Here is a 19488-nt window from a genome sequence, read left to right on the forward strand (position 1 = left end):
ACTTCAGCATGTTTACAACTTTCTAAGTTGTTTTCTCTTATACCGGTCTTATTTACTTCTGAGTTTCTTGACATCATTTAGTACAAGAAAAAGATAAGTCCCCTAAAGAGCTTAGCATCGGTAGGACAAAAAGTGTCCGTAAGTAACTGCAATACACTTAAGAATGAATGCTGATGACTGAAAGGGCATGATAAGGATTTTAATCATATCTCTCTGTGGGAGGGTGAAGACATTCTATCATTTGCATAATACCACATATCTGGATGAAAACTGAACAATTCTGTCACTAATGTCATTCGCCCAAAGTCCAGAATGTCAAGTACTGCTTAGTTAAATAACCTGGGTATCTTCATGTGACCAAAACCTATAAATGAGAGACTTTGCAACACAGAAACAACACTAGGGAAGAAACACATATTACTGGGGGGAACTTTCGTGGAAATTCATTTATTATCTCAAATTGAAAGCATTTTAGATTTAGGCTTGTCTCACTGCATTAAGAACTTACTAGCTATAACACAAAGTCGGCTTTGTCTAGTTCTGCTCACTTTGTCTTGGGGGTGGGGTTAGATTTATAAAAACTTCACCTTTTATTCTGGTGGAGTTGGGGATGGAATGAGTGTCTCTTTTTGCTTAAAGAAATTGTTTTACTGCCGTGTACAGTTTATCTTCGTGTTTTTTTATTTAATCCCCTAAAATAATCACTGCTTCAGGCTTCTCGCACACAGGATCCATGACTTCATTCTGATAATCCTTGGTTTTGATTAATGAAACTTTAGTCAGTATTGTCTTCACCTTTTTACGTTAGATAATGGTCTGGAATCTTCATGACAGCCATATATTAGTTTGTTTTTTGTACTAGATTGGATTGAATGGTTCCCACTCTGAGTTTGTAATTTAAGCATCACATTGGCAAGATTCATGTAAAAAATCTAGGTAAGCCTCTAACAAGACAATGAATCTTTGGGAGATCTACAGGTCTAGTCAGGCAAAGAATAAACAGAGGCTGCTAATACCACTGCAAAGCACAAATGCTGAAGCATCATGAAAATCTCTCTTAAGGGTGACACATTTACTTATGCTACAGACTTATTGGTGTTCACTAAATTCCAGCTCCTAACCTAAAACCCTGAGTGTGAATTAAAAGGCAATGCAGTTCCTTGCCTAATCAGTAAGCCATTGTTTGTTGAACCTTCTCATGAGGTTCATGTCACTTACCAGGAGGTTTGCAGTGTATGGGTCAAGTTTCTCATGTACATTTGTTTGCAGAACAGACCATATATCTTAGTACAAACCATTTATGAGAATTCTCTAAAGCTGCCACCAGCCCTCTGGGCCACTCCATCATTTGATAAAGACAGTTACAAATGTCTTATATGTTGGTGATCTATGAAATTAATTTTAAATGTTTAATGGAGGGGCGCCTGGGTGGCTCAGTCGCTTAAGCATCTGATTTGGCTCAGGTCATGACCTCACGGTTCATGAGTTTGAGCCCTGCGTTGGGCTTTGTGCTGACAGCTTATCCTGGAGCCTGCTTTGTTTTTTTTGTTTTTTTAATTTCTCTCTGATTTTATTTTTTAAATATAATTTATTGTCAAATTGGTTTCCCTACAACACCCAGTGCTCATCCCAACAAGTGCCCTTCTCCCTGCCCACAGCCTGCTTTGGATTCTGTGTCTCCATCTCTCTCTGCCCCTGCCCCACTCACACTCCAACTCTCCCTCAAAAATAAATAAAACACTAAAAAAACTAAAAAAAATAAATGTTTAATATAAATTTATAGTAAAGGTTCAATACCTTGAGACTTGGTGTGAAAGGAGTATCTGAAAAGGCATGAGTATTTCCCAATTTGAAATGCTCAGCTGAGCTCAAGTTGTTTTAAATACAGTGTATCCCAGGAACGCCCACTGAATTACAACTTTCTCTAATCTCTCCTAGGTGGGTCGTGCACATTGGAACACTCTTGTCCTGGATCTGAATTCCGTTCCCTGTCAGGACTGTAGTGCTCCCTTGGGTCTTACTCCAATTTCCTTCAACCCTGACAACCACCTCCTCACTACGAGTCAGGTTGGACTAGGTTCTCCATACTCCTAGTCACTGGAAGGGGTCCTGTTTTAATCCAGAGAGAACACAAATATGGCTCTCCTTGAGTATCACCACTGCTTTACCTATTTGCCCGAACTCCATCCATCTCCTCCCTTCAACCCTTAGGGTCAGGTAGATATCTAGGATATCAAAGGCAGCCTAGAATAGATATACTTCTTTGAATGTCCTTGGACATTATAATGTGACTGTTGGCATCATCCCCTCAGCCAAGGTGGCCAGCTGTACAGCTTTCCGTATTGTGTAAAGACACCCTGTTCATAACTAATCTTGCCACTTCAGTTAGTTTAGTACTCCTTATTCTATGCCCATTGATTTCTGTCGTGTCTGACTAAATGTTAATTAATTTTAACTCTCTTTGATTCTAACTTTTCTTTACAATTTAAAACACAGATCCTACTATTTATTTTCATTAATTCCCAAGAGAAGTAATAAATCAGTTTTTGCAGTCTGCGTTGGGTAAAAATACTTTGTAAGTCTATTCTTTGATGGACATTCTGTCAGATGCACAAATAACACAAGAGAAACTTACTAATAGACGCTCTTACAAAAAGACCTTCTCTAGCACAAACACCCCAGAACCCCCTCACTTTTTTTGTCTCATTCAGTAAAACAATAAAATATTTAATTTAGTTCTTGGTCTCTATAGATGGCTGAGAGAATATTCTTGTGTTAGATGAAAGAACACAGACATACCACAGCTTAAGACACAATATATGGAGTTATAATGGGTGATAAAGAAAGCTAGAGTAAAAAGGAGTATTACCTTAGGATCGTGTATTCCAGAAAGCTCTTCATAGATCTTCTCGCCTACCATGACAGCAGCCAAGTTCGCCGTGTATGTAGAGAGGCAAAACATACAGAAAATGGCCCAAAGGTTCATTAGAAACCTGCCAGTCCAGCATTTGGGGGGTTTGATGGCTGCTGTTCTACCAAACAAGAGGGCATAACAGACATTCAAGGCTGAAGAGAAGGAGAAGACTTTACTTCTATTTCGCCCCTTGGGAGTCATACCAAAGGGGCTCTTCCATTCATACAGAGTGAGGAAGATGGCAGTGATGTGCAGAGCCACAAAAATCCCCAGCCACATTGTCCAGTGGAGTGGCCACATGAAGGCTCCAATGGGAGCCGCTGTGTCTCGGGTCCTCACTAAGATGCCCAAGCTGGTGGAAAAGAAAGGGCTAGTAAAATCGATCACCTGGCTTCGTGCAGTATTGATGCTGAAGGAAGTGACTGCCAGGTGGGCTGACCCACTCAGAAGATCACCCACCAGCCCAGTCCAGTGCCCATTTTTCCAGGCTCCATACTTGCCATCCCCAACAATATAGAGGTCAAAGTCAAAGTTCATGTCTTCCGCTAGCTTTTCCAGCAGATCAATGCAATATCCATAGCAGCACTTCTTGAATTTGATGGGCACTGTATCATTACTGCTATGGAGGCTGCTAAAAAGGCCGTCCAATACAGAAGAGTCATTAGTCAAGGGGTTTAGACAGAGTTGGCCAGCAGGACACAAGCCTTCATCATCTACCTCCCGCGTGAAGACAAATGGATGCTCGATCAGGGTAACCACTCTCAGGTGTAGTTTACTTGGATGTTGGAAGTGGGTTTTGTGCCTCTGGGCCTGCTCTGGCCATATTCCATAGTCCATGACAATCTTCCCCCCTTGCCATCTGCCCAGGCGGGTCCACATTGGCTTTCCCATGGGGTCATGTTGCAGATTCCAGATGAAAAAGTTGTTTTCTGAGCTGATGATAGTGGAACCTTTTACTCTGATGGAACCACTGAGGCCTCTGAAAGTGGTGTTAGCTAGAAACCTGGCAGAGAGGAGCAAAGGCAAAAAGTAAGGAAGAGAGGTGAGGCCAAAGACAGGAAACAGTGCTCATCTTTGCTTCCCTATCTTAATAAAAAGAAACTCTAAATTTTTTAAAGGCATTGCCTGTAACTTCTTCTGGAATTAATAAATTGGACTCCTTCTAAGAAAAGAGTCCTATTTCACTGAGCAAATGAGATCTCACCCTCAGGTTCTAACATCTGGGTTAGGTGCTTGGCTCTTGGTCTTACTCCAGATACCTTTATTCTCAGTTAAGGGATGTGTTAATTGTTTCCCGTTGTAAACTGTTTATTCTATATTCTTACAACTTTCTAAGCTATGGAGGTTCTCAGCATCTTTAACATGTTTCATTTCTACTCTTCACTATATTCTGTTGCAATGAAATCAGCTCACCAAATTTTTTTTGGTGCAGGGAATGAGTTTTAGTAAGTATGCTTATACTTTTATAATTACTTAAAAACTGCATCCGTAATTCCAGAAAACAGCCAAATTATACTTTCAATACTTCTCTTTTCAGAGTGTAACACATTTGTCCCCATGAGGCCAGTCAAAGCAGCAGGCATGTTGGATATCATCCATGGAACAAAGTGAAAGATGATAAATAGACTTGCAGATCTCAGGATAGCCTCAGGCTGCCCTCCCTCTAAGTCATTAGAGAAAAACAATTGGCTCTGGCTCTGGAGAGAGCTTCTCTGCCCAAGTCAAAGAAAGGAAAATTACCAAGTGAATGATATCCTGATTCCTAACCCTGAAACCAGACACTGTCAAGTATGTTCTGATATGGGCAAGACAGGAAAATGCTTGGTCACAGTCTGGGAAGATAAGGCACTACAAGGTAACATACAAGCTTGGGCACTTTTGTACTCTTAATTATGGCCTGTGACAGAAGAAAAGCCTAGACTTTAACGTCAGACACATAATCTCTGTTTGAATTTTGGTCCAGCCACCTTCTAGCATTGTCCTTGGAGACCAATTTACTAAACTCTTAAGATTCAGTTTTGTCTTCAGCAAAATGGGGAAAATAGTACTTCCTCCGCTACGAGAGTTGGAAATAATGCATGTAAAATATATACCACACCTTTTTACACAAGGCGAATGTTTTGGATATGGTAGCTATTATTTAATGTCATTCAAGTTTTTTCAATCAAGGCTGTCCCCAGGTCACTTTTCCCTATCATCTAATAGGATTTCTCTTGTTGGAGACACAAAGTACTGCATTATGAGAAACTCATAGAGGTTACCCAAGACCTATGTTAAACTAAAAGGAATTACAATGAAACGTGGAATATAACATAGAGGTTTTTTTGAGGAATCAGAGGATACAAGTCTAGGTTCTCGGCAAAACACATTCATCCATTACCTGCCACCAGCATTACTCAGTAATTGACAAATGCAAACACAAGTAGTAAGAAGTTATGCTGCCACAGAAGGGGCATAGAAAAATCAGAAAGTGTGAAGAATGTACTAATTTTCATTAGAGATATAAATGTAAATCACATTTTGAGATTGCTACTATCACTAAATGCAATGAAACTGCTCATTTTGGTAGGCTGCATGTAATGGTTAATTATTCATGTTAGCACTCCCCGGTGGGACTCTACCAGTTAGAATAAATTCTATTTTGCAACAAGTAATGAAGTCTCAGTTATCTTAGATTTTAAAATAGTTTTATGTTTCTTCAGAGAAGTAGGAACCAAATCATTAAAATATACAAATCAATCAATCGATAATTACCTAGGTACTATAAAGGGTGACTACAATTGTGTTTTTAATGAGCAATCTACTATTAGCTGTGTTCACACACACACACACGTGCACACACACACATACATGCTGACAGCCTAGGGAACAAAATGGTTTGTAGTAAATAGGTTAATTTCATCTGGTCAATTTGTTGATCAGGAAAGTAAATCTGGAGTTGTAGGAGATGCCCTTTACTATTTTAAGAATATCTGGGGCTTAATGAGTATAGATTTTTAGCTGGATGGACCCTTGAAGGACTGCCACTGAAAAAATACATACTTAAATCATCTCCGAAAAGAAATCTTTCAGAGATTGTGTAACTCTCATTGCAGTAAAAAGTATGTTTCATCAATATGTTAAGTCACATTCAATATGGCCGTAACTGAAGGGCAATGCTCAGTTGTCTCCGAGGCATTCATTTCTCACAGAAAGACTAATCAATCTGCATCTAAATGTCTTCAATTTTCCCAGGCCAGAAAACCCAGTGCCTGCTTCATTATGCAACTGACACCAAGAAATTGGGTCTCAGAGAATCCCCATTTACAGATCATCTGTCTATTTTATTTCCATTTAATGGAGAAGGCAAATTAAAATAATCTCACTGATAGCTTTTAGTTATAGTCACCCTCACTATGTATTCTTTGTAATGTAATAAGAGTGTGTAGCAAAGTTTCAGTGCCTCCCTATACTAGTTAAAAAAATTAAAAGGGTGAAATCTTACTCTTGCTTAAATCAGTTTCTATCGTGTTCCTTTTTATTCTGCCCTACATTCTTCTTGGATGAACAAGAAAAAGAAAAATCGGGAATAACTTTATTGGCAAGAGAAACTGATAAAAGCACTGTTCTTAACATTAGAGTTACAGAGATGAAAGGCACACTCATTCTCAAGGACCTTAAAGTCTACCAATGGGGAGAAAGAAAGGCAAACAGGCAATGCTCAACCAGTATAATGAGTGTCATGTTAGAGGTAAATCTGGGTGCCATTGGAACAGAGAGCAAAGGCACTTGCACATTCTACTGTAGAGATGATAGGAAATCTTAGGGGAGGAGGTGCCAGAGTTGAGTCTGTAAGAAAGAATAGTTAGCCAGGAAGAGAAGCTGGGGACTGATGCTATTCACTCAGGGAGATGTGTGTGCAAAAGCCACAGAGTGCAAGCTGCGTGATGATAAGTGGTGTGAAATAAGGCTGGAGATGAAGGTGGGAAATGAATTTCAAAAGGTCTGAGGTTATGATGAAGGTAATGGGGAGCCATTGCAGAGATTTTATCTGGGGAAGGGCATGACCATCAGATTTGATTTTAAAAAGTTTTTTTTTTTTTTCCCCAGTCAGCTATATAGGCAATGATCTGTAAGAAGGAGGGGGCTGAGCACACTTTCATTATGTGGGAATAATGCTCCTTCCCTCTTTCTCTTGCTTCTCTCTCTGCTAGCTTCATAAGGGGCTTAAGGTGGCAAAAGCTAAGGTAATAGCAGTGTAAGTGGAGAAGAGATGGCAGAGGCAGGAGATATATATTCTTCAAAAAGAAAAGTAGTGATTTTAAGGCACCAAATGTATAGCGTTGCATTTAGCACACAAACCACACCAAGAATGTGTGAAACTCAGTTTGATGGAAGGTCACATATATAAGTCCTGGAGTATTTAGCTGAATAGCAGCTCAGTGTAAGCCCATATAGCAATGTGGGTATTAAAAAAGAGAAATGTGATCTTAAATTCTTTCAACAGAAATTTAGAGCCTGAGTCACAGGGACCAATAATATCACCACACTCTGTGTTGATCACACTACTGCTCTAGCCTAGAAATGAATTCTAAATAAAACTTCCGGCTTCCAGAATGTTCTGAGGAAAGGTAGGGAGGTGGAAAATATAACAACGGGTAGAAGGCGGAACAATCTAATTAGAGACCAGGGTAGAAAAATATGAGAAAATAATGTAGGAAAAGCAGACTGCAACTAGACTGTAGAGGTTTTCCATGTCCATTTTATGAGATTGGATTTTATTTAATAGGAAAAGGGGACCCGTGAAGACTTCTGAGCAGAGTAATGGATATAACCAGAGGTCTGCATTGTTAATATTGATCTAGAGACAGGTACACTGTGCATATAGAAAGGAAGAGATGGTGACCAGGAGACCACTTAGAAGAATATTACAATAGCTTTGTCATGTATGGTAAGGGCTTGGATCTCACTCTGAGTAAGAACCTAGTTTAGCACCATGCCTTTCGTGTGGGCTGTTTAACAAAGCAGTCAGGTATCCATGTTTTTTTATCAGTACACCTCCCAAGACACCACTCTGCTTGAAAGAATGAAGCTCATTAGTGAATTTGCATTGAGGTAACTTATCACTTTAGTAAAAGCTCCCAATTATCTCACTAATTAAGAATATGTGTTGAGTTGTACAGGAACCGAGATAAAATGTGTACTTTGCAAATTATGTAAAAACTGTTTTTGAGACAGTTCACGGTGTAAGCAAGATCAGTGTCAACTACATTTAAGATACATTTTAGAAGGCACATTTGCACACAAGACTTGACATGCTAACTAAAGGATTTCTTATTCATGAAAACAAATGAACAAAGATACTAAAAACAACACCTCCCCCATTCACTCATGGATTCATTAACAGTACTATGTGCCAGGCACTGTGCTAGGTGCTAGGTAGGGAATATAGTAGTGAGCAAAACAGATGTAAATCTATGTAGCTTATAGTCTACTGAAAGAGACAGAGTAAATGTGATAAGTAGGTACTGTGTATGGGATATTAGAGCTGCTAAGGGCAAAGGAGGAAAAATAAAGCAGAGTAAGGAGAGAAGATGTGCCTGGGGCGGCCATAGTGGGGTGAAATTTTAAATGAGAGAGGCCAACAAAGGCCTCTCAGAGAAAGAAGTATTTGAGTAAAGAAGTAAAGAGTAAAGAAAGGGAAGGAGCTAACCGGGAGGAGGAGATCCGGGTAGAGCATTCCCTGTAGAGGGAGCACCAGGTGCAGCTTTCTTGAAGTGGGGTCGTATCTGATGTGTGAGGAACACAGAGGGGAGTGAGGGGGCATGAAAGTTTAAGACAAAGTCAGAGAAAATTTATGGGTAGTGAGAGCTGGGGAAAACACATGTTGTAGGTCACTGTAAAGACTTTGTTTCTTCTCTGCATGAGACGGAAAGCCAGTGGTGGGTTTTGAGCTGAGAAGCAATTTGACATGACTTCCATTTTAACAGGATCACCACAGTGCTGTGTTGACAAAGAACTGAAAAAAGACAAGAGCAGCAGCAGAAGGACCAGTTAAGGAGCGGTTTCCAACACCCATACAAAAGGTGATGATGGCTTAGCTGGAGGTGGTAGCAGTGAAGGTGTGAAGAATTAGTCAGATTTTTGAAGGGGGGGGGAAGGGATGACAGGATTTGCTGATGGCTCAGATATGGTTGCTAGGAAAAGGAGAGGAAAGGATGACACCAAAGTTTTTGCCCCAAACAAGTGGAGGCCTGGAGTTTCCGCTGAGAGAAAACTGTCAGGAGAACCAGGTTTGAGGTAGGTGAGAACCACCAGTTCAGTTTGCTTAGGTTAAGTTAGAGAAAACTTACAGAAATTGAAGTGTAGATGTCAGGTAGTTGGTTAGAGATGGTGTGGAGCTCAGGAATGAGGTGGGACTGGAGCTACAAAATTGGAAGCCTTCCCTCTGGACACGATATTTTTGCAGATGAGAAGTCCGAGGAGTAAATCTGGGGCTCTCTAACACTCGAAGGTGGTGCCGTTGAGGAAGGACTAGCAAAGGGAACTGAGAAGTAACCAGAGAAATAAGAGAAGAGCAGGCTGTTTTGGGTGCTTGAAGCCAAGTAAAAAAGATGTTTCAAGGAGGGGCAGTGATCAAGTGTGTCAAATGCTTCTACATTCCTTAATAATAGAATGTTAACTGCAGTGTTTATCTAATTACATTATTCACGTACTATTTTTACTTTTTAAAAAGTTGTTCTAAAATTTACCGAAGTTAAAGAAAAATCTCTCACCAAAAATAATGTCATGTTCTTATAGATTTTAAGATCTGCTGCCCCCTGACTTCTCATTCATAGCATGTAGTTTTACCAGTAATATGTTTTTATATTTAGCATAAATCTGGATCTTTTCTTGCTTTTGAACTAGTCCTGGAATAACCCCATTGTTTCCAGTCTTCATTTTCACCCCATAGGAACCAAACCATTGTTTAAATACATCTTCCTCCTCCTGTGTCTTCTTCCTTGGCCCAGTTGTTTATAGGTCATATGTTTATTTCTACTTTGATCTTTTCTTCACTCAACTTACCTTTGTATATCTACTGCCCTCCTTTGTTTTGTATTTCTTTTTTAAATTAAAAAAAAGTTTATTTATTTTTGAAGGGGAGAGAGACAGAGTGTGAGTGGAGGGGGGGTGGGGGGGAAGAGAGAGGGAGACCCAGAATCTGAAGCAGGCTCCAGGCTCTGAGCTGTCAGCACAGAGCCTGACGTGGGGCTCGAACTCAGACCGCGAGATCGTGACCTGAGCTGAAGTTGGATGCTTAACCGATTGAGCCACCCAGGCACCCCTGTTTTTTATTTCTTTTTAAATTTTCCTCTTATCTTTGTTCCTCCCCCACCATTGCCACCTTCCATTAATCTTATTTGTACATAAGGAAATCTATTTTGCTCTGTAGAGCCATAAAATTTATTTTTCCCTTTGGGAACTTTCTTTGTATCATTAAAAAGATCTGTATCCTCATTCTTGTATGTCTTGAAAAATGAGCTGAATCTCTTTTTCTATGATCATCTCATCATATTTAATATTCCGCCCCTGAGGAATGAGAGATTTGTTCATCCTCCACAAAGCTTCATAACATTTTTTAGCCTGTGAGAACTTCATTTGGACTTTTTGCCTTTGCCTGTATTACTGTTGGTGATATTCTCTCCAACTTCCCTCCCACCAACACCACCTAATTCTTGTCAGGTTGACTTGTTCCTATGCAGTGAATCTAAATATTTATTTTGTGGTCACTTTTAATTTAGCTCCAGAGCTATTGACTACACCAGAAGCTCAATAAAGCCCTTTGAGTAAGAAAGAAGGGAATACTTCTTTTTATATTTATTTATTTTTGAGAGAGAGCACGCACAAGAGCGGGGAGGAGCAGAGAAAGTGGGGGAGGACAGAGGATCCAAAGCGGGCTCCATGCTGACAGCAGAGAGCCTGATGTGGGGCTCGAACTCACAAACTATGAGATCATGACCTGAGCTGAAGTTGGAGGCTTAACAACTGAGCCACCCAGGTGCCCCACAAATGAATATTCTTAAAGTTTCTGTTCTTCTTTTACTGGGGTTGGGGAAAAAAAGGAGAGTTGGGAAGAGATCTACTAATGTTCAGAAATCCCATCTTTTCTCCATGTGACTCATTATCTACAATCATGTTAACTGCCAATCAAAACTCACATTCTCCAAAGTTCCAGACTTTGACATTTGTCACAAATTCGTACTCACAGTTTTTTTTTTTCCCTGTTCTTTATCATTGAAGGGCCCCAAACTATTCTTTCTTTGGATAGTCTTATGTCTTTTAGAGAATTTACACCCAGTTCTGATCTTTTACAACCACTATAGAGATCCAGTTGTCTGAATTATTAGCTATTTATATTTGATGTTTCTATTTTAATCCATGCGTGTGATTTTTCATAATTCTTCAAGACTTTTTTCTATTCCTCCTTATTCTCTAAATTATCCTCATTTTGTGTCTCTTCCCCAGGCTCTAGATGGTTTCCCCTTCCTCCATGTTTCTTAGTTTCTGGCATGTGGGTTAATCTATGGTTATCTCATTATTTCTTTTTGTTCTTTCTCTTATTATTTAAAAAAAAATTTTTTTTAATGTTTATTTATTTTTGAGAGAGACAGAGACAGAATGTGAGTGGGTTGGGGCAGAGAGAGAGGGATGCATAGAATCCAAAGCAGGCTCCAGGCTCCGAGCTGTCAGCACAGAGCCTGATGCGGGGCTCAAACTCACGAGCTGTGAGATCATGACCTGAGCCGAAGTCGGACGCTCAACCGACTGAGCCACCCAAGTGCCCCTTTCTCTCTCTTTTTTTTTTTCTGAATTTTCTCTTCTTTCTCTCTTTCCCTCTCTTCCTGTCGGTGGACTTTGTATAACAGAATTGTCAATATTCTGTCATGTTAAAAGGAGATCTTATGTTCAATCAGCTCTTGACCATCCTCAGTTAATCACTGAGTTAACAGTAATAGTTAATTACTATTTTGTTGTTGCTGTTGTTGCCACTCTAGGCCCCCTCCCATTCCCTCTGAAATCCATCTATTTACTTCCCTTTATTATTTTCAATGTTTCTTTTACCATCTAGCCACCCCTCCCCCCATCCCCGTTTTTTTCAATAGCGCCGGAGACCCGTTTCCTAATTGTATGGCCAGCTATTATTAGTTCAGCTTTCACTTTGTGGCCTCTTTCATTGCAGCAGACCCTTGCCTGATGACATGAATTTGTCACCATAGCCACAGAGTTACCCAAGGTACAATTCTATCAGAGGACATTGCTTTCATTTTGTTCTCCGTGCATGGGACAGCACTCCAAATTAAACATTAAATGTAGACAATTTCTTGAGCTGTATGTGAAAGATGCCTTAACTGTTCTTTCTAATCCTTCTTAGTGATCCTAAAGTGCAAGTATTTGGCAGATGATTACCTCCATCTTTGACTTTTCTAGCCCTAAGCCTGTGAGGGTGTGGATTTTGACATTCTCCGCATTCCAGAAAGCAGTCTCTTCCACAGAGTGACTGGTAGGAATAAGTAAATCCTTTCTTCCTACTGCTCTGCTTCCTAACACTGCAGGCTGTCAAGCTGAAAGAGACTTCAGTGTTCATCTAAGCACCCAGGGTACTGAGTCATCTTTGAATCTGCCTGGCCAGAGTTACTGCTTAGTAATGTTTGTGGGGTAAATGCAATTAGACCCATGTCTTCTGCTCGGATCGGACATGAGAGCTCTTCATCACTTTGCCAAAAGAATAGGGCTCAGCCAGCCAGGAAGTATTTGTATCTGCAATTTACAAATTGTTCAAAGAATTAAAATTCTAATACATTTTCCCCCGAATGATGGACAGTATCAAAAATAGAAATTGGTTCAATGGGAAACCTCTCTGAGGATAAGGAATTTAAAAGGAATTAGAAATTGCTAAATTTCCTTTAACAGAGGGCCCCACATATTTTAATCATTGATCACATCAACTTACAAAGCTCACCTTTTAAAATAAATTTCTATCAGTTAAGGGACAAGAGCAACAGGAATTTAATAACATATTAAATATACATATGTACCAACATGAATCGTGTGGGTCTATGCTTTGCCAACATCAGCAAAACTCAGTTACTTACAAGTGAAACTGCAGAGTGGAAGGACAGTTCCTGTCCTTCTTGGCTTTTTTCCCAAGAGGAGGAAAATAGTAACCTATGTGATTGTGTTAATATACATTCTGGGCTGTGTTACTATTGGTGTGAATAGTACACCTCAAAAAATCAGACACATGGATATAACTCTCCCTTTTCTTGCTTTCGTGAGCCACAAGCGACAGGCTGGCGCCTTTTGCTTTCTGTGTTTTTCTCTCACATTTGTGTTAGAGCTGTTCCACCCTCTTAAGCTGTTTTCCTTTCCTTCTGCATTTTCGTATGGACCTTGACTCTTCTCCATAATTGTGGTCTGTGCCCAGCCCTTGGACTGCTCCTGGTTGCTTTGTGTAATACCCCAAATGAATTCATTCTAGCTCTCCGGATCTGGCTCCAGCACTAACCCAGGTGCTGATATCCCTTCAGTAATAGCATAGCCCTGGCATTGGCACATCATGCAGTATTTACCAGTCATTCATCCATCCAGAGATTGAAGATTTGGAGACTGAAGTGGCCTGAGAGATAGATCTGGAATTCAGAGTGGAGCTGCAGTATTGCCCTCTATACTTTCATACCTCTTCTTCACATATTTCCAAATTTTATAGTAGATGCATACAAAGGAAAAAGTCAACAAAGAGCACAATATCCTCTTTGGCAAATAAAAGCTTGGAAGCTCTCCTCATTTGGAAAAATTCCATAGTTTAAAACTTGCTGGATGCTGGACTAAGCAAATTTGAGTTGTTTTTATCAAAATAGGGTCCTGAGGGAATACCTCTTTTCTAATGTTCCTTATTTGAGGCTTCCATGACTTAGTGAAAATTTCAGACTCAGCTCTTGGCATGATTTAAGTGACACAGAGAGAGCAGCAAGTTCAAAGGATTTCAGTGAAGTTAGTTCAGTGGCAGGGGTTCCTACTGGAAACATCTGGAAACACAGACCTTAAGCGCAGGTCCCTAAGATTCATGACACCAAGGCATGTGCTTTCTAGAAGTACTGACACCTTGGATGCTCTAGCAGACAGCGCTAACTTAGGAGTAACAGTTGGACACACTAGGTCACCACACAGCAATGGATTCTGCTTGAAGATACAAGGAACCAGAGTTACCAGCATCCAACCCCTGGCTCCTATGCTGAATGCAACTGCATCTTCTCTAAGTACAACTGAAACATATAGGCTAACTAGTTTGGCTCAGTAGGGTCCTTCGGACAAGAATGCTTACACAAGAGTAGTCATGCCTCCTGATTTATATAGCTTTTGACTGAAAGAATATGAATTACAAAGTAATGGAATCCCAATTAAGGAAGGTTTATATCAATTCTGAATTGAGAATTTGGATTTAGATGAACTGGTTTAAACCTTCCCTTATAAAGTACTAGCTGAATGACCCTAGGTATACCACTTGACTTTTCAAGGTGGGAATCCTTATTGTTATGGAAATTAAAGTTTCCAAAGATTAAATAACTTCGCTAGGGTCATGGTGCCAGCAAATTATTGTAAACGTGGGTAAGAATATTCAAAATTAGAATTCTATCCTGCAGCCTCAAGTTCTTCTGGACTTGTTTTCACATCCAGGAGTAAAATGGGGCCCATCAATTTATACCTTGGGATTTTTTAATAGAGATTGTTTTAGTCTTTTTTTTCTGAAGTTTCCTAGTGCCTCACAATACCTGGCACATAGTAGGCTGTACACAATATGTGCAGAATCAATAAGTAAAGCAACATTTGTTATTAATGAAAGCCTAGTGAATCTTGGTATTGTCTTGGTATTGCTCGACTATGCAAGTATAAAGATGAACACAGCTTGGACGAGTCTCTAGCATGCTGGACCATTCTTCAAGGACAAATGAAGAGAGGGCCTAACAATGCCAGCTAATGCAAGAGAATAATCACTAGTAGAATGGGTGTTGTCTCACGAATGATAAACAGCTCAGTCAAAGAAAGTGGATTAAAAAATACATGGGGCGGGGGGGGGGGGGGGCACCTGGATGGCTCAGTTGATTCAGCGTCTGACTATTGATTTTGGCTCAGGTCAGGATCTCACAGTTCGTGGGATCGAGGCCTGTGTCGGGCTGTGTGCTGACAGTGCAGAGCCTGCTTGGGATTCTCTCTCCCTCTCTCTCTGTCCCTCCCCTGCTACTGCGCTCTCTGTTTCTCTCAAAAATAAATAAACAAACTTACAAAAAATACGGATAATTAGAGGAGCATATCCTCTCTTAGTGAGAGAACAGAAGGGGGATTGTAAGCTTCCTGAGATCAAGGTCCTGGTTTTCTACTCTTTATGTCTCCAGCATTAGCCAAGGGCCTCGCCTGATATTCACAACAAATGTTTTTGAATGTACAAATGAATTAATCATGGCTACCTGATAGAGAACTGACCTGCAGAAGCTGTTCAAAGAATAAAGACAAGATTCTATGGCCTGTTTAGAAGCTAGAGTAACTATCAGGACTATAATTAGTAAGCCAAAGGGTCAGGGACTTCTTGGGCCAAGAGAATGAGGGGTCTGTCAGTGACTAGACTCTTGGAATTCTTAAAGACCCAGTAACAGTCTTTGTTCGTGCTAAGACTAACCCAAGGGAGCTCTTTCTCTAACAACAATAGATTCATTAGCATGCAGGGCCCAAAGAGAAGCACGGGCAAAAGCCTAACCCTAGGAACAGCAGGTCAAACTACTCACTTTCACTAGAGTCTGGTGTTTACAGTGCAATAAGGAGTAAAGGTGGGAAATGCTAAAACTATTTTTGAGAAATAAAAACAATTTTGCTATTGTAATGGTCTAAAAAATTGCTTTCTAGGTTTTTATGCTGTATTACTTTATTTGGTTAATTTGTTACCTGCCATTCAGGTGACATCCAGTATGCATACAAAATGCAAACTTCTTAGCTTGGTATAAAAGCCCTGTGTGGCATGCTATCAAATTAACTACTTTTGCACAACCATGTTGAATCCCTTTCATATTCAATGTATGCTCCAACAGTACCAAATTTCTCTTTTAGGTCTTGGTTCATTTACATATGCCATTTCCTATGCCTATGAATTTGTTCCAAACCAGAAAATGACTTGTTTATCGTAAGATCCGATTCCAGTGTTTCCCCCTCAGTCTTTGTCTATATGGACACATCTCTATTTTTAAGAATCACGTATCCTTTTGTTTTATAATCATTTCCCTACTTTTCAACCTCATGCACTAGGCTGTCAGCTTGAAAACGGCAGGAGGCATGTCTTCATTCTGTCTACCTCACCCTAGTTTAACAAAGAGTTATTGGCTGCACAAAAACACCGGCACATATGCACTTAGGAAGTTATTATTGAATAATATACTAGATATCATCACCTCAAATAATTAACATTTAATAAAACAACTTGCAAATAAATGTTAAAGATTACACTATGAACTTAGTCCCCAAGTGGTTTTGTCTACATTTACATATTATTATTATTATTTTATTCGAGAGAGAGAGAGAGAGAGAAAGCGAGCACACTGTGAGCAGGGTAGAGGGGTGGAGGGAGAGTGGGAGAATCTCAAGCAGGTTCAGGCTCCACACTCAGCAAGGAGCTTGATGCGGGGCTCGATCCCATGATCCTGGGATCCTTGACACGAGCCAAAAATCAAGAGTCAGACAATCAGCTGACTGAGCCACCAGGTGCCCCTACATTTAATTATGATGGGCATTTGCTTTGGCATGTGGGGACCCTGGAAGAATAAAATCCCTTATACCTGTAATTACATCTATGTACTCTGTCATGAGAACTGTTTTTTCTAGTCTAAAAGCCTATGCTCAAAAGTCCATGTTTTGGGGTGATTTCATTAACATTTTAAAACGCTAACAATTCTGTCAGCCCAAACTAAAAATGGCTGTGTGAGAAATGAGAGCTTGCATAACTGACACTCGCTATTCATGGCTCATTATCCTTGGGACTTTTCATTACGCCGTGAAGAAGTGGGGTCAGCCTCACAAAATTTAGAAACAATTAAGAAAATTACTATATGCAGATGTGACTTATGGACTGAGGATAACGAACTTCCTAAAAGACTGTATTCAACAAAATAAATAAGACTGATGGAAATTCCACAGATGTTTTATGGCTTCAGGCAGCTTTTCAGTTATGCATTATAAAGACTCCTTCCAGAGATTAGCCCACTTCTCTTGAACCTTTCCTGAAACACTTTGAAACTTTCTCTTTGACTGTACTCCTCAGGGAGTCTAAGAAGTCCTAGCCCTATTTCCTGAAGTTCTTGGAGTTCGCTCTCAAACACATCCATGGATGTGAAAATACTGCCACTGACCCTCATACATTGTGAATTGCTGCCAGGCACCAAACTTTACATTCTTCTCTTAAACTTTCAAATTTTGTGGGATAAACATGTAGAAACAGCCACAAGGGCAAAAGTTATCCAAGACCCTCACATTTCATCAAAAAGGTAAAACAAAAAACAAAAAACAAAAACCCATGTTTTTAATTCAGACAAAATTTTATTTGTCTACCAGCACCTATTTTTCTTCTACAGCAGCAGATAATGCAGGATGTAAATATAATAAGAAATTTCCTTTCCTTCTTTCTGTTCCAATAAATGTCTATTAAGTGGCTGCTATGTGCTAGGCATTAAACTACGCTGAATAATAGTGTCTCAACAGAATTTCTACTTTAGCTCAGAAGTCAGGCACATGGACAAATAATGATGATGGAATGGGCTAAGTACCATCATCTAATTTCATGTACAAAGTACCATGGGATCCTTGTGAAAGGAGGCATATAACTTTAATATAAATTAAACCTTGAGGAGCCAGAAAGACCAGTTTGATCTTGATAAAATGAACCCCTAGGGTATATACAACCCAAGTCAACAAATATTTCTCCTTGTAGTTTGTAAACGTTTTTAAGATCCAAACAGAATCATTTTCCTTGTGCTCTCCATTGTACATGAGACAGAAAGACACTAAATAACTTAATGTAGGTTTCATAGGGTTTTTTTCTTATCTGCTGTTTATGATTATCCTTCCAAAATGATGACTATTCAAAATCATAAATAAAGGTTTTGCTTATATTTTGTTATGAAGGAGAATTTTCTTATCCCAGTTAAAATCCTGGGCCTCAATTATGTGTTAGTTCAAAAATAGTAGATTAAATCTTAGTAGTGGCTGCAAAATAAAATATGCAAAGACTTTAATCTTGTGGAAATTAAAATACAACATGGGGAAAATAGAAAGTTCAGGTGATGACAGAATATCTAATTTTATCATCAGTAGATTCCTAATAAATGACTTTTGAATTATTTTATTGTTTTAACAACATTCTTTAGGGAGTGTATAGGCTGTGGGTAAACTGCCAATACATGGCATTTGGCATATTGCCTTGTACATAATAGGTGCTCAGTCCATATATATAGGATTCAATGTAAAATGCTTACGACCTCCTCACATCTTATCACATAGTCATGTCTTCTTAAAAGGCAAGACACTAGGGGCGCCTGGGTGGCTCAGTCGGTTAAGCGGCCGACTTCGGCTCAGGTCACGATCTCGCGGTCCGTGGGTTTGAGCCCCGCGTTGGGCTCTGTGCTGACAGCTCGGAGCCTGGAGCCTGTTTTGGATTTTGTGTCGCCCTCTCTCTGACCCTCCCCTGTTCATGCTCTGTCTCTCCCTGTCTCAAAAATAAATAAAACGTTAAAAAAAAAAATTAAAAAAAAAAAAAGGCAAGACACTATACAATGGTCTTTTGTTTCTCAATATAGTAAGATGTCCTTGTTCCAAGGTCTGCCTGCTCAGTCAGAAGAGCATGCGACTCTTGATCTCAGCGTCGTGAGTTCAAGCCCCACAATGGGTGTTGACATTACTAAAAGTAAATAAACTTTAAAAATGGGACAAGCCTAGAGCTAAGGCCTCACCTCCAAAATAGTCAAAAATTCTCTGATTTGGTCTCTCTGATCACAGGTGGTCCTTTTCAGGAAAAAAAATCTAGGTCCCTATAAAATATCTTCTAAGGATATTCTCCTTTTCCCAAGTATCATGAAAACTAGTTCCAAATGATGGGTTATTCTTTAAATTAAATGGACTTTTTCATTCTATCTTCGAACCAGATTGAGAAACTGGAGAAGAAAGGTACCTAATTAAAAAGAATATGTGTGTGTGTGTGTGTGTGTGTGTGTGTGGTGTGCGCGTGCATGTATGTATTTAAATAAAACCCTTGTGGAACCCTAGTGCTGACTATCTATCTATATATCTATCTATCAATCACAAGGACCCCATGGATAGTAGGATCTATTGTTATGCCCATTTTACATAAATGGATATAAGACATAGGAAACTAAGCCTCAGAGAAGTTAAGTAACTCGACCAAGTCACACAAACAGTAAGTGGCAGAGCCAAATTTCAAGCTCAGAGAGTCTGGCTCCAGGGTCCATGTCTTTAACTACTACTCTATACTGCCTTAAGCATCACAGCCTGGGAGGAAA

The 19488-nt window shown here is 39.7% G+C and overlaps 1 protein-coding gene across 1 annotated transcript in view; it reads right to left on the bottom strand.

The window, feature by feature from the left end:
• The window catches only part of GRIN3A (glutamate ionotropic receptor NMDA type subunit 3A), a 169094-nt gene that overhangs the window by 94957 nt on the left and 54649 nt on the right, over nt 1-19488 (bottom strand). The window contains exon 3 of the mRNA XM_049635284.1: nt 2870-3917. Coding sequence (XP_049491241.1) covers nt 2870-3917 — 1048 coding nt within the window. The remainder of the gene's footprint in view (nt 1-2869; nt 3918-19488) is intronic.

The sequence above is a fragment of the Panthera uncia genome, chromosome D4, assembly GCF_023721935.1.
Source record: "Panthera uncia isolate 11264 chromosome D4, Puncia_PCG_1.0, whole genome shotgun sequence".
Classification (NCBI taxonomy): Eukaryota; Metazoa; Chordata; class Mammalia; order Carnivora; family Felidae; genus Panthera; species Panthera uncia.